Below are 16,669 nucleotides of genomic sequence, written 5' to 3'. Positions count from 1 at the left end.
CATGATGAATCACATTGTCTATTGTGATTATATATATTGCACTGTCAGCATTTGTTGATCTGGAGCCCAGTACTGTACATTATAGCTGATGCAAAACGTTTGTATATCTAGGCTTTAGTTGCAATACAATTGAAAATAGACACATCCGGTTAATTTATGAATCCAGAATAACATAAAATATATATGTTCTATTATTTTTATTTTGGCTATTTTCACGAGGAATCCCAAAGCTCGAAGGCTGCTAAATAATTCTAATGTATGTGCTAAAAAAATCGCCTCTTGACACTCATGGCACGTGCCACCGCAGACAATAAACAGTGATAAGAAGAGAGTGGAGTTTATTGTGAATATCTAGGCCTGGTAGGGTCTGTTCAGGGTCCCCTTGATGTTCCATGCACCACCAAGGAGCCTCTATCCTGCGTCAAGTGTCTGAATGTTCAATGAGAGTTGATGGACCCTAGGGGGGTGTTTTCTTCCTCTCCCACAATTCAACTGTCAGTGCTCGTAGCAAATGCATGGTTGAAAATATTAGGGACAGATGACTCAAGATGGAAGAGGCATTTCACCATTTTCTTATACCTCCCTGAAATGTTTAAGTGCAGAGCATAAATACATAGAATCAATAGTATTTTACAGCTGAAAGCTAAAGTCAGGCCAATGCGCTATGCTTTTTCCTTTAACTACTCACACTGTAGCCCCTACAATTTCCACTAAATTTACCCTTAATGTCACACTGTGCTTCCAAGGCTTTTTAAAATCCTGTAAGAGGATGTAGCATTCGAGGGTGAACATAAGGTGTTGTTAAAGTCAGTTGGAGGCGGTGTGCCTGGAGGTTCGTTATTGCTATGGCAAAGGGTCTCCGAGTTGATTGTGATCCACTGATACTTGTGGGTAAACGGGATCTCCTTACAAAGCCCTTATTCTGAGACCTAGTGAACCGCCCCCCCCCCCTGTTTAAGATGAGAGCGTGACTCAAAGAAGACGCCTTCAGTAGCAGAACGTTCAGCAAAGCCAGGCGGCGGCAGCGTCTTCCTACCGGGGTACCTCATTGGTTCATTTCTGCTGGGGCAAGTGCCATTCGCCTGGAGTGCTGTCAGACGCTGAGGGGTGCTCTGCCTTGTTGTCATCGAGGAGGGGGCTGCTTGTTGCTGTCTTGCCTGCGGGGAGTCGAGGAGGGCTGTAGCACGACGCGGGACTCTGTGTGCCAGGATTCCGTGCTCTCTGCCACCTGTGCTCGCTCCACGCCCACCCGCACCGGACAGTTCTTAAATCCTCGCGGAACCCGCTGGCGCGGGTCCCGCTTCGCCTGGAGTGCTGTCAGACGCTGAGGGGTGCTCTGCCTTGTTGTCATCGAGGAGGGGGCTGCTTGTTGCTGTCTTGCCTGCGGGGAGTCGAGGAGGGCTGTAGCACGACGCGGGACTCTGTGTCCCAGGATTCCGTGCTCTCTGCCACCTGGGCTCGCTCCACGCCCACCCGCCCCAGCCCTACCATCCCTCATAAAGGAGGAGGCGCTACCCGCTACGCGGGACGCGAGCGGGACGCGCCGGACGAAGCCCGGACAAAGGGCGGACCGTCTGAGGCCGTCAGAGGCAGAAGGAGGCTGGGCTGGGCCACGTCTCTTGTTTCCGCTAGACCTGTGAGTACATATTCAGGTTTCGTACCCACTAAACTATGTCGACCCGTTCGGGTAAACTGTTAAGGAATGAAGGTGTAAGGGGGCCAAATCCAGCAAGCCCCATTATTGGATCTATGGACCGCTTCATTACCAGGGTGGCTGCGGTGATTGATAAGGAGATCGCAATGTCTGAGCGGCGTTTATCTGAGGTCTACCTCCCTTCGTGTCGTTCATCCCTGGGGGGCGATGCTCAATCATCACTTATAACTGCCAGTTCCCAGTTCCATGGCGATATTGCGCCTAGTGTTTTTGGTACTTCCTCAAACCCACCCCAGTTGGTTGACATTGAACAAAATATAGGCAGGCTAGAAAGTTTGGCTGCTCTTTTTCCAATAGTCACCATGGAGGATGATGGTCTTGGTAAACTGATTGCATCATCGTCCATCAACACCCCAAGTGAAGCCATTAGTGTTGTGGAACCTTTATTATCGTCCACCTCGCACTTGGGATTACCAGAAGGGGAGATAGTTAGGTCCCCCAATAATTCCCAAACAACCATCATTAGACAGGAGAATAGGCCCTTAAGCAAAAAGGTTCGTAAACGTAAAAGGGGCTGCCCAGTTAGACAGGCCGTGCTTTATCAAAATTCAAGAAAGCCTTTTGAAGTGGGTATGAGAACTACAAGGGTCAAAGCTACAGTGAAAAAACTGGCCATACCTGGGGATGTTGTAAACTCTCCTGAGGAGTCACACTCTGGCCCAAATAGTGCGAAACTTTTAAAGTTTACGGACTTAGCAACGGTAGAAATTATTCTTGAGAAGGTCTATAGACTCTTGAATCCGTTGCTAACTCAAGTTAAAGGCCTTGGGGATAGGATTGACAAACTCGAGCAATCAACCCTTGACGGCTTTCACTCACTTAAAGTAGCAGTTAAACAAACAAGTAGAGTGACCAAAGCTAAGAACCTGGTTGCTAGCGGAAACGTGCCTTCATCTCAGCGAGCCTCCAAGCATCCACTAGGCTGTGAGAAGGGAGCTTCTAATAGTCCATCTACCCTAGCTTCCACATCTATTCCAAGTCCCAAAGCAGGACTTCAGCAAAAGGGTTCTCAAACCCAGTTAGAGCCCGATAAAAATAAGCTTAAGTCTTCCCGACAGAAGCAGCCACCGGTAGTGAGTGGCACATTGGAAATTCCAAAAAAACAAGGGGCATGTACCAACTCTAGCAGGTTAGCCTTAGAGAAATCCCCTAGGTCCGTCCCCCATCCTACCACTAGATCAACCCTTTCACTTGTCTCTAGTAAACAAGTACGACAAATTCCCCCAGTAAACCTTCCACCAGACTGTCAACCCTTTGCGGCAGTCATGGTTAATGTGCCTCCTTTAAAGGACGGCCAGTTGGAAAACCATCAATCACTTAAGAATAAGTGTATCCACTGGCTAAAGGCAAATAAGCCAATCCCGCTAGGTGTGGATGGCATTATACTGAGTGTCCGTAGAGTGGACTGGGTTGGACACGGGGAAAAAACACAGGAGGGGGACTGTATAATTGTAAATTTCCAAGACCCAAGAGTGGTACCATCGATTTGTACCCCTGTTCCTAATATGGGGGTCCCGGGGGTCAAAGTGGTAGACCTTTCCTTCTTTTATCCCAGGCAAATCATTGACTTTAGCGGTGGAAGCTTAAGTCCCCCTGTTCTTGTCCAGAATAGGAATGGGGTTTTAGGGGACACCAGGGAGAAAAATTTGTGGCCAGCGGGACCCATCTGACTGGAAGTTGGGCAGAGAGTAGATTCTGTGGAAATATTATCACTTAGCAAAAGTAATCCTATAAGTGGGATAGGTGACCTTATACCCACCTTGCATGACCCTTGCTGTCCTCACGTTTTCCCGAGGAGCTCTACAGGTGGGGACACTCCGGCGCCCTGCAGCACTCCGGCTGTGACGGACCTTGCCCTTAAGGTTTTCAGCTGGAATGTCGCGGGGATTGCAGGAAAGTTGCCCCTCCCTGACTTTATTAGGCAGGTTGATGAGCACTCTCTGTGCCTCTTTCAAGAGACATGGAGTTGTGTGCCGGTCCACAGGGTGGGTTTTTCCTCCTACTTTTCCCCTGCGCATGTCTCATCTTCAGGGAGGGGGCGCCCAGCTGGTGGCCTCCTTATCTGGGTTGCGGCATCTCTTGATTGCAGAATTATGGATTTCCCCACAGGTTCTCCTGACATTCAAAACATAACCTTAATAGACCAAAGGGGGAGAGTTGTTTTAAACGTTTATGATGTTTATGCCCGGGGAACCGTGGGCGGGAGAAAGTCTCCTGTAATATCTTTACTCGAGACTTTGTTAAACAACACCCCATATAAGTCTCGTACATTGGTTGCAGGTGATATGAACTGTACGTTCGAGCCTTTGGGTTCGGACGTTTCCCTCGACCAAGAGGAGGAGGACACTAGGTGGGGGATTCCGGTTCTGGAAATCCCACCGATCAAGAGGTGGTCAGAAGTGGCGCTTCAGTTATACTCCCTGAGCCTTGAATTCAATCTAAGGGCTGTTAATGGGAGGACACCCTCGGATAGGCTGGGCGCACACACGTATAATAGGCCTGGACATACATCTAGGTTAGATTATCTTTTAGTAGACGTGTGTCTATGGCCCTATGTAAAGGATATGCAGGTGGTCCCCTCGGTTGAAAGCGACCACAACCTCCTTTCTCTAAGTATGGCTCAGTGGTGGCGTCACTCAAGTAAGGTTTCTATAAACCAGGTAGCAGCACCATCTGAGGTATCTGAAGTCTCCCCTTGTGGTAGGCGAATTAAATGGGCCAAACTGGTTTTATCAGAGGGGAAGGTAGAAGAAATAAAATCTCTCCTAAACCATACGGTATTAAACCTTGGAACATCCTCGGAAGGTGTGGGCAGAGCGAGTGGGCTCTTCGTCTCCCTGATAGATGCCTTGACTAATGTCTTTACTCTTCACCACAATAAATTGGGTAATAAACTCTCCAAAAAACCCCTCGATGGTTGGTATTCCCAACCATGTAGGGTTCTTAAGGCTAAGTTAGTTGAGGCGATCAAAGTTAAGTCCCGTCTTGAGATACAGGAAGCAAGGAAGGCCTACAATAACTCTCTTAAACTAGCCAGGAGGGAGTGGGAAGATAAACATTGGGATGACCTGCTTCAGGCCAGCAAAAGTAGAGACCCAAGGGCATTTTGGAAACTTATAAGTGCACGGAAAAGCCCCGATGCACTTATGAGACCCTGTAACATCTCGCCACAAAGCTGGGTAAAGCACTTTGGGTCTTTATACCTCCCTCCAGATGAGGATGGTAATGGGGGATGGTTCTTACGCATATAATCGAACCTCATGCCTACGATCTCTTTACTCCGCTAGAACTTGAGGGGGTTATAGGGTGGGTAGCCCCACGCAAGGCTGCGGGTCCCGATGGCCTCCCGGGAGACCTTATGAGGGCATACCCAGTGGAATGGGCACGGGTCATAGCAGCGCTACTTAATGATATCATGATGGGAGGGGCAGTACCTGAATCCTGGAAAGGGGCGGTGGTGGTCCCAATTTATAAAAAAGGGTGCAGGGAAGCTCCAGGTAATTACCGTCCCATAAGTCTGATCGACTCCACCCAAAAGATAGCAGGTAAAGCTATCCTTGGAAGGATTCTCCATTGGGTGGAGGAGAATAAAATTCTTTCAGAATTTCAGGCAGGTTTTCGGGTTGGAATGGGGACAATTGAGCAGGTGTTTAGGCTGGTATTATTGTGGTGGAAGGTGGTGGAACTGGGCAAGGGCAGGCTTTATCTGGCCTTTATAGACCTGAAGACTGCCTTTGACCTAGTCCCCCGAGAAGATCTCTGGAGGGTACTTCTCGAGCTGGGCTTACCCCCTTACATCTTGTCACTTCTTATCAGCCTTCACGCCAATACCTTTGCCCAGGTCCGTTGGGGTAAAAACGGTGAACTTACTGAGAAGATTCCAGTCTCTAGGGGCGTAAGGCAGGGCTGTGTCCTGGCACCAACCCTATTTTCACTTTATGTGAACGGGGTGGTAAAACATCTCCAGCAAGAACCAGCCGACGCCCCCTGTCTCGGAGGAGTCCGGATCCCCACCCTGCTATTTGCGGACGACACACTCCTGATTTCGAAGACCCCTCAAGGTCTCCAGAAATTATTAACACGATTTCAGGAGTTTTGTGATGTAAGAGGATTAACAATAAATGTGGATAAAACAAAATATCTAGTCCTAAATCCTCCTAAGAAACTGGGCCGCCCACCGACTCTAAATTCGACCCCCCTAGAGAAAGTAGCCGAATTCGACTACCTTGGCATCCGGATTACGGATAGGATGTCCTGGGTTAGCCATATTGATAAAATGGTCCTCAGTCATAGGAGAGTGGGAGGTGCCCTTATGAGGGAGTTCAGGGCCTCTCCAAGAAGATCACTCACCCCAGTAGTTGATATTTACAAGGCTAAAGTAGTGTCATCAGCCTTGTATGGTGCAGAATTGTGGGGCCACTGTTGTTTGAAAGACCTAGAGACAGCGGAGAGTAAGTTACTGAAATCCCTTATCTCCGTCCCCCTGAGTACTCCATCCGTACCTGTCAGGTTGGATATGGGTTGCAAAAATATTAAAGACCAGGCCCAGCTTCGCCCGCTTTTGTTATGGACAAGAATCTGGAGGGGTGAAGAATTGAAATCTTATGCTGATGCCTTGGGAGAAATTATGAGTTTGGGGGGCTGGGCTAAAATAAAGTGGCTCAGAGATACTAAAAAGCTTTTGGAGAATGTCGGTCTAGGAGGCTGCTGGTCATCACGTTCAGCCCCTACAAAAGAAGTTGTCAAGGCGCATTATTGGAACTGGTGTGCGGAGCGGTTAAACACAACCTCTAACCACTGCAAGTCGACTGTCGCCTTTTTGCAAATTAAAGACACTGTGGCTTTTGAACCCTACCTGGACCTGATAACTCTCCCTTATGACCGAGCCCTTTATTTCAAATTTAGAGTTGGATGTCTCCCCCTAGGTGCATTGGTATCGAGTTGGTCACTTGTGCCCCGCATTTCTCCCAACTGTGCGTGTTGCCCTAGCAAGGCCGAGTCTATTGTACATGTCTTATTTGTTTGCCCGGACTATGCAAGGCCCAGGAGTGTCTGGTTGAAACCCCTCTGTCGCAATATGGGCACACGTAGTCACCTTGAAGCCCTGCGTATTTTAACTACGGATACTTCCCCCCTTTTAGTGTGTGGAATTGCGAAATTTTTAAAGTGGTCCTGGCTTATTCGCTGCAAGAGATTGTCAGTAGCTGTTTAATTCTTTTTTAGATAATTTATTATGGGAAATTTATGCCCTTTTTATATTTCTTATGACTTTGATACTGGCTTCTTGTAACTGTGATTTTTATGTGTCTACTGTATTTTTTATGTGCTTACAAGATATCTTGCATATCGAATAAAAGCTTATGACTGACTGACTGAAAATCCTGTAACAATGCTCTGTTCCAGTATTTCTAGTAAGGGAGATTTCAATTCAGCTCAAACAAGGGGTGCGGGAAAATGCAGGACATTCCATCCAAATATTTGTAACTTCCTATGGATAATCTAACAGCAAACATAAAATCTCCTTGTTTTTAATCTGCGGGAGAAAAAAATTGAAATATATCTTTTTTTAGACACTTCAGGATGACTTTTTGTTGTTTTTCACTTATTTTATTTAAAAACATTTACCATTTTTTTCATAGAACATTTTGTTACTGTCATTTATTTGCAAAATTGTGGATTTAACAGTTACAGAAATGAAATTAAAATGCCAACCACCACTAATCTTTTTGCAGAGAAATGTTCTCTTGATAATACAGCAAGTTTCCATCACCCTGAGGCCGATTTATATGTTGGCATTGTTTACATACACACCGCCAACATAATGGTCCGCCTGCCTGATCTAATTGCTGGTGGACCATATGTCTGGCTACGCCGGTGACTACCCCGTCAGCGCCACAGATAAACCTCTCCCACGGCCCTTACTCCATGGCTACATGTTCGCCTGCCCAATTTAGATGGGCGGACATGTAGGCATTTTTTTTACTGTCCATCGCCTCCAAACGAACCCTGGTCGTAAGATACAGCAAAATGTAATTAATGCTCACCCACCATGTGAGATTACTCCTGTGACAAGCAGAGCATTTTTAAAAAACATTTTTAAAGAAAAAAACACCTTTTGGAATGTTCTTTTTGAAAATAAAAAAATAAACCTGTTTGGTGCAGGATTGCATGATGCTGATGCAACCCTGCCCCAAAGAGCGATATGCACTGACAGGAACCACCGTAACAGTTGTTCCTGTTAATGCTTTATAAATGGCCACCAGCTTAGCAATCATTTATAAATTTGGAGGGTGGTCCCTTCACCAGGGGGACAGAATAATTTACTATGTCCCCCTAAAGGAACAATGGGACGTCCGCCATGATATAAATCGAACACCCTGTTTTTTGTAATTATATATATTTTAAGGTCATTGTACGACTCAATAATTGCCATCTTTTATGCTGTGCATATTGTGAGGGGAATTTAAATATTTCCTGTATGCAAGGCGTTAAGCATTCTAACACATTTAGAACACATTGCAATCCAGAGTTCAAAGAATTATGTTCCTAACTATATGCAAAATGTTTCTCTTTGCCAGGTGGTACATGAGGAGATTCCAATTCCATCCAGTTTCGTGAGACTCAGCTACCTGAGTAGTCGCACACCTGGATACAAAACCTCACTGCACATCATCTTGACGCACTCAAACCTCCCTGCCGGGCTGGCAAAAGTGCATCTCAGTGTGGCCGTGGAGGGACGGGTGGTCCAAAGATGGGTTCCTGCTGCTTCAAACCTGATCTATGCTTTCGCCTGGAACAAGACCGACATCTATGGGCAAAAGGTTTCTGGCCTGGCCGAAGCATTGGGTAAGTTACATTCCCCTTTTTATTTATTTGCAGTGAATAAATGCAGCCTTTTTATAAACTGTCATAGTTTTACTCCTTCTGAAATGGTTCAGATTTGTCTTAAGCATTCTCAGAAATATCAATATTATTACATACCAAACATCTTCATAAACCTTTGACCACAAAGTACAACATCATTTAACAGGCCAGGTTCTTTGAACAGAAAAAAAGCATAGATGGGAAGCAGTGATGGCTCGGTGGGGAAGGACACAAGGGTGGCACCGTTGAATTATGTTACTAGGTAGCACTTCCTCCTTCTGCAGGTAACACACAAGGAAGTGAAGTATTGTGATTCAGCTTCTGTACTTCCAAGACCATTAAACAGCTAAGCTTTTTTTCCGAATATGAGACACATATGACTTAATGAAGTGATCCAAATTTTCTAGTGCATTTATTTAATGTGACCATTGGAATGGCTTAATATAGAATATGTTATTTCTTCTGTGGGTGCTGTAGATAGAGTTGTGGTATTATCCAAAAATATGGTGTTCCTTTTGGATTTATTGAGTGAAACCTGCCTCTCAAGTCACCATCCTTTAGCGGCTGCCTCTTGCTGTGGAATCATCATCGCCTTCTCAAAAATCCACGTACCTCCTTGAACTTCATGGGGATCTCACTGTGAGCACAACTTCACTACCCTCCCAAAACACCACACTTCAGCACCTGTAGCTTCTACCCTGTGTAAGATGATGCATTGTTGAAGTAGCAACATTCCAGTCGAGGAGTTGGTATCCATGGCAGATGTGTGGCAGAATCATGCTAGCCCTGGTAGTTGTGATTCAATAAAATATGTTAGAACAGTTACCTAAGTCAGGAAAAAGAGTTCTTTGTGTCCAGTCTTGGATGACCCTGACCTACACACAATCTTCACTCCTTCCCTTCTTCTGTTGTCTCTTAGCATGTTACTAATGTTTTTGACTGACCCTTAACTACAGCTTCTGTACATTCAGCCTGGAGCCATGCAGTGATGTTCCCATTGCTGGAATATTCCAATGGGTGGGAATCTACTTGACCCGCGGCAAGCAGCTCCAGGCTTTTCAAAATAATGGTAACAATAGAGACGAGTTACCACTAAGGAGTTTAGAGCCTGCAGCTCCCTCTCACATTTTCTTCACCATAATGGTGTTGGGTTGCCTGTGGTTTGGCTTTTGTTCATGTGTTGTGGGTGAAGACGCCAATGCAGTGTGTGCAGGGTGAACCCTGCTGGTGGTGGAGTGGAGAAGCTACTAGGTAACATTGGTATGGCCTTCGGCAGTATGTCCATTTTGCAAAGGTGCATTGCATGTGCATATGATGTGGTCTGTTTTATTTGTGGTTTTGAAGAGTGACGCAGGTCCATAGCTGCATACTGTGGATGCTGTCTTAAATTCTGAGAATGTGCAGGGACTATGTGTGTATTGTCATCCATTAACGGTGAGGAAGAGAGGTATGTTATCATGAGTTGCCATCAGCATGTTTGCTTACACCGTGCTGGATAAATAGGAGTATGGAGTCATTGTACGTGAGGGCGTGGCAATGTGTTTCATAGATTTGATACTCAATCAGATGAAAGCAGTTACATCTCTTGATGTGAAAAGCAAAAAAGGTCTGTAACCCGTTATGCCCTCATGCTAATACATTTTGCTCCACTGCATACAAAAAACAAGAAAAATGGACGGACAAATTGATTTGCAGTGGTATTGTTTGCACCAGTGCAAAGCTTGCTGCAAGAGATCCTGTGTCTGTGGAATGGAGTTCAGGAGTTTAATGGCTGATATTAAAGAGGGCTTGAAAGCTACTAAAGGAGAAGTTTATTTTCCATCACACACAACTGCATGTTTGTCCATTAATTTTTTATATGCTGTATCACCGAAGTAACGTTTGAAGAAATGATTATCTCTCAGGAAAGGTTATGTTCAAGCAAGTGAGAAGAACAGTGTATCAGCAGAAGTGGATATGTTCAGGGGCCTAGAAAAAGTGCTGGGTGAGACAGGCAGCTTCTGGGCACATGGTTACAATGACTGGAGAAGCAGAACTCACTCCTCTTGAGGACTGAGAGAATGGACAGATCAAAGGGACCAGAGGGGATATTTACAATAAAATTTCAGAGCACGGTGTTACTCCAAAATTAGTAATGACGCTCTCTGACATTCTTTAAACACAGGGATGTGTTGTATTTACATAAATATGGTGCACACCTGCGTCCCCCCTATTGCTGGCTCTGAAAACTGCATATCCCCAGCGAAGGAACCCTTGTGCCATGTTGCAAGGGTGTCTGCGCTGCAGGGGCGATTGTTTATGTGCAGGAAGGGTCACATAAACAAACCTTAAAGGTGATTTGCTATTTTTATGTGTGCAGCAAAATGCAGCACACATAAAAAGAGCAAAATAGGAGGAGAAATTAAAAAAAAATCTACGTATCACCAATCTAAGACTAGGTATTCACTGGTCTTAGTTTTTGACTCTGCCCCTTCCTTGTAAATATGGGGCAGCACCAAAAAGCAATGGGTGTTGCGGTGCAACTGCCACTGCAACACTCATTGCACGCCCCTTTCACGTTAAGTTAAGCGTGAACAGCGGCCTTATTTACAAGGCACTGTTAAGCCATGTTAAGTGGCTCAACACCGCCTTGTAAATAAGGAGAAGGGGATATCGCCACCAGAACGTCACCATTCTGGTGGCGATATCCTCTTGTAAATATGCCCCCAGATGTAAGTGATGATAGTAGAATGCCAGAAATTAGGACTGTAACGAGAGAGAAAGTGAAGGCATGAGATATCAAGTCATGTAATATGCAAGGTGAAGATCAGGGATTGAAAGATGGGATCAGCATTATAGTAAAATGAATAGAGTGAATAGGTGTAGGCGCAAGCATTTAAGGGCGTGCACAAAATGTGAGAAGAGAAGAGATGTAAGAGCAAGAGCTAATGAAGGATGGATTAAAAAAGCTAGAGAGGAGAAATGATTAGGGAAATGGAGAGGGAAGGATGTGAGAGAGGTAAAAACTGAGTTTGAGATAGAGAAGGGGAAAAAAGCACAGGAGAGTGCATGAGACTGAAGAAGAGAGAAGGATGAGATCAAGAGAAGTGTCGGAAAGAGAATGAGAGGGAAGGGAGAGAGATGGAGACATAGAAGGGGTAGAGAAAGAGAAAGAAAGCAAAGGGAGAAATAGAAAGAGAAGAATGGGATATAAGGTAAGAGAAAGCAAAGAAGAGAGCAAGAGAGAGACAGAGAGAAATAGAAGGCAGAGGGATGGAAAGAGAGGAGGGAAGTGAGGGAAAGAACACGGGGTGGAGTGCGAATGCGAGGAGGGAGGAAGACGAAGGGAGAAAGAAAAAGAGTGAGCGAGAGCACGATGAGGCAGAGAGAGGCTGAAGGGAAGGGAAAAGGAGAATAAGCCCCCCAGGCGGGCAATGGCAGGGGAGAGGTATAGTAATAATAAAGCTCATAGTACTCAAAGTCACAAAAGTAACATTTTTGGGAAAAAAAAACATGAAAGGGTGCTATGTACGGGCACATTGTATATAATTTGTGAAGCTAAGCTTCTGTATGAGCACCAGTAAATTTCACTGGGACAGAGACATACCCAGAAAGTGTACATTTATTTGCAAATGCGTCCTGTAATATAACCAAGGAAACCGTTGTTTGTCGAGAAAAATGAGTATGACAGAGATAAAATGGCACCGTCAATAATGGGTGGAGACAACAAGAGAGCAAAAGAGACAGAAGGTTAGAAAAGAAAGTGAGATGTTGAGATAGAAAGAGGCAAACCTTGAATGAGAAAGCGGGTGAGAGGGAGAAGAGGTGAGAGGAGAAAGAGGAAAAAGAGAGAGAGGGAATGCCAACATGGACAAAGACTGTATTCGTCACAAATGCTACCTGCAGGTCCAACACGTCACACCCAGCTTCTCTTTGGACCTGGTGACATAAAAAAACATGGTTTGCAGTGGCAAGGAAAAACAAAAAAGGGACAAATATGTAAACAGTCACTGACTCAATGTTGAGGTGAAATGTATCTACCATCTTAGAAGGGAGTGATTGTCAAGGCTCCACTCTAATATGGCATCTGGACTGGTATGTAAACAAAACATTTGTCGCCATTTTAAAGTACCTTTAATAAGCCTGTTAATCACACACATCTTTTTTATTTAATGATGAGTTGGTGTCTAGTTCCCTTTCCCTACTGTCCATTGGACGTGAAAAAGGAACTAATCATTATAAGCGATATCAAGGGTATTTGACACGACAGAAGGACTACTTCCACAATACCAACACAAGTACTGGTATCATATTGTCATGATCTGTGGGTCTAGCCCTGATCGGCAGGGGCCAAATTCTATCACCCTGGTGAAGGAATTAGTTCAGTGCACCAACACTAATTAGAAATACAGTTGGACAGTGACCCGTGACCCACACACCACCCACTGTGGAGGTGGTGTTTTCTGGACACAATTAGTTCCACTAGGTGAGCTCAGGGACACAGTGGAACTCAAAACCCTCTTTCACAAATGAATAACACACTCAACATAGCACTATGAAACACAAGTTAACACTTTAAAATCTTTATTTATAAAACCAAGTATAGTGCACAAAATATGAATGGTATCTACACAGAATAAGAACATTAATGCAGCAAAGCTTGACATGGCAAACGAAAACAGTGTGAACATTCCTAACATGATTAGTATATTCTTAGCATCCTAACACCTTATCACTACCTCTAAGTGCTATGCTAACCTTTTAGTAGAAGCAGAACATCGAAAGCCTATAAATCAAGTTTCTTAAGATAGAATGGTACACCATACTTCATAAATAAAATAAAAAAAGCTATTCTCTTTCACAGTCCTTGCCCGAGTATGATAAGCAGTGTCGAGATGAAGGCCACTAGAGAACTGGCCTGCTCTGCTCCCGGAGCAGCTCGACTGGGGCTTGTTGTCACGGCAAACTGGCATGACCTCTGGCTTGATAGTTGGGTTGTGAAGCCTCTCAAATTGATGGTCAGCTACCTGAGTTTTTATAGTATCAGATTGTGGATTTTATGTCATGTTTATAAATTTGGAAAAACAAAAAAACTAGAAACTAAAAAAGACAAAATAAGTATGGTGATAAATGTGTCATCTCAATGTACATGTAGATAACTTGCTCCTCATAACTAAAACAATAGGAATGTGCCAGCTTTCACTGTAAATGCCCATAGTGTTATGGAAGTGACCATATTATAAACAAAAATATGTCAGCCTTGAAAGGAGGTGGACATGATGCAGATATGATACTAAAACTTCTGCGCATGTCTAAAACTTACATTTTTTAATAGAAAGTGAAAAAGAAGAGTCTGCAGGCATGCACATGATACGTATATAGGAATAGAAAAGGTCTTAGCTGGGTTTGTCACAGTGCTCCTGACAATAGGCAATAAAGACAGACATCCACAATAAACATGCGGATTAAACACAAACTCCCACAATGTGACGTAATAGACAGAAAAGGGACAGATGCTTGCAATTTACTTTGACCCTGGCTAGTGTAAGGTGCAGGCAGAAAGATATTGTATAAATAGATCATTTCAGCTGGTGGACTGACTTTAAGAGGGTAGTCCCAGAGCCATCAATGAATAAAAAGTAGTTAGGGAGACATGTAAGGGCCAGCTTGTACCCTTGCCATCATTGTAAAAGCTTTAAAAAATATCTACTCTAATAAAAACAGCAGAGCTGAATGGTGGAAGGAAGGGGGTTTCAATGCAGGGTATAGGTAGGGAGAAGGAACATACACAGAGAGGGAGACACATATGGTCCTTCACACACTGTTGACATTATCAGTGGAGGAATACAATAACCAATAACATCTTCAGTGACTACCTTGAACACCTGACTTTCAAACTCAATGTTAGACCTGCATTCCTTGGCGTGGTTTTCTCCACTACCTTTTTGCCTTTAGACACCCTGTTTTGCTGACTTTCTTTTTGCTGGCCTTAGGACTCTGTGAACTTTACCATGCTAACTAGTGCTATCCAGTGTCTCTCCTTAAACCAAGGTAGAATTGGCTTGTCCCTACTAAAGTGGCACTACCGGTGCCAAGGCCTGTAAATTAAATGCTACTAGTGAGCCTGCGGCACTGATTGCGCCACCCACTTAAATAGTTCTTTAAACATGTCTCAAGCCTGCCACTGCAGCCTGTGTGTGCAGTTTTAAACTGCCATGTCGACCTTGAAAAGTAAACATTTTGCTAGGCCCAAACCTTCTTTTTTAATACATATACATCACCCCTAGGCTAGACCCTAGACAGCCCGAGGGCAGGGTGCAGTGTATTTAAAGTAGGACATGTACTTTTAAGTTTTACATGTTCTGTTAGTGAAAAACTCTTACATTTGTTTTTTACTACTGTAAGGCCTATGCCTCCCTTAGGCTAACATTGGTGTTAACTTATTAAATTTAATAAACTGTAATTTCCAAATGAGAAGAGGAAACCCATTCATGTTTGGTGTCTTTGGAATTATAATGAAAAATCCTAACTTTTTGTGAAGTCTAATCTTTAAATTATAATTTCAATAAAGGCCACTTTAAGAAACTTAGTATTTTCCTGTCTTAGCCATTTGGGGCCATATGTATGAAGCCAATTTGAATCGCAAACGCTGAAATTAGCAAATTAGCAGTGTGAAATGTATCACACAAAAAACCCCTCGCAAAATAAGGAATCGCAAATTTTGCGATTCCCTATTTTGCGATTGCAGTTAAGGAATCACAAATTGCCTTAAGGAATCGCAAATTACCACCAACTAAAAGTTTGTGGTAAATTGCGATTTCACGTGAAAATGCACTATTTTGCTTTTTTTGAAGTGCCATGTACCGAACATACATGCCCTAAGGGCATGTATGTGTGCCACATGTGCACACATGCACATTTCAGGGGTGAAACAGGGTGTCATTTTGACACCCTGGCACCCTTGAAATTGCAATTTGCGATTCTCTAATTGCGAATCGCAAATTGAGAATCCCTTCCCATTCATTCCTATGGGCCTCCTAGCCCATAGGAATGAATGGGAAGGTATTCCTTATTTGCGAATCTCAATTTGCGATTTGCAAATAAGGAATATGTGAGATTCGCAAAATTATTAGCAAATCCCACATGCATTGCATTTTGCAATTCTCAAATTGCGATTCGCTGAAAATCGCAAATTTGAGAATCGCAAAACTCTATTTTGATACATATGGCCCCCAGGTGTCTACAGCCTGTTTCTGGGTCACATCACTGTGTGTAGTTGACCAATGGGTTTTGTGTAGACAGTCACACACAATAGGGAACTTAGATGTGCCTGGATGGGCCATCACTAGTAGAATGGGAGGGAGGAGCTGGGTCCAGCTGCACTTACACTTGAATAGGCTGTGTCCTGCCTCCAGATAAAGAACTGCGTACCCGCATAGTTAGTCTGGAGCCAGGGCCAGGAAGTCAGGTCACCTATGCAATCCAAAGACATGCTTCTAGAAGCTTCTCCCCAGTTCAAAGGCACAAATGGGCATAAATATTGGACCTCAGACACTTACTCGTCAGGACACTTCTGGCCCATCGAATACTCTGCCAGGAAGAAGGACTGCAGTGCTGCTGAAATGACTGCCACTCTGCTGAACTGCTGCTCTGATGAACTGCAGCCCTGCTGTGCCGACCTTCTGCCTACTGCCATCTTCCCTGGGTGAGAAGGACTAGAGCTGCATCTCTTGTCGAAAAGTGATTCCAAGAACTAGTTCACTGGCCTCCTGATCGGAAGCCTCAGGAACAAATCAGGCTTCCAACAACCTTGCATCTGCACCTGGACTCTTCAATCTGTGGGTCTACCCTGTAAAGTAGTGCCACCATAGCCCTGGAACCTTGGGCATGGGCCTAAGGTGCTCTGCCACCTTCTGTGGATCCATCAGAACAGAGGCGTCTTCTCTGTGTGCTGTGTGGGACAACCACGAGCTGAGCAGATGCATTGCTGTTGCTGCATGGATTAGGCCCATCTCAAATACCCGCAGCTCCTCCGCAGTATCTCTTACCCACCGCTGCGCAACGCATCCTCAGCTCAGGACCTTGCATCCCTCGTCGATGGTAGCCTCGACG

The 16,669-nt window shown here is 44.6% G+C and overlaps 1 protein-coding gene across 3 annotated transcripts in view; it reads left to right on the top strand.

The window, feature by feature from the left end:
- The window catches only part of TENM1 (teneurin transmembrane protein 1), a 1,737,496-nt gene that overhangs the window by 1,308,653 nt on the left and 412,174 nt on the right, over positions 1-16,669 (top strand). For all 3 annotated transcript variants that reach the window (XM_085608139.1, XM_085608140.1, XM_085608138.1), the window contains one exon: positions 8,293-8,560. In XM_085608139.1, the coding sequence (XP_085464265.1) occupies positions 8,293-8,560 (268 nt within the window). The remainder of the gene's footprint in view (positions 1-8,292; positions 8,561-16,669) is intronic.

This window comes from Triturus cristatus, chromosome 5_2 (assembly GCF_964204655.1).
Source record: "Triturus cristatus chromosome 5_2, aTriCri1.1, whole genome shotgun sequence".
Taxonomy (NCBI): Eukaryota; Metazoa; Chordata; class Amphibia; order Caudata; family Salamandridae; genus Triturus; species Triturus cristatus.
The sequence above is the reverse complement of the archived record's forward strand: the minus strand, read 5'-3'. Positions and strand labels throughout refer to the sequence as shown.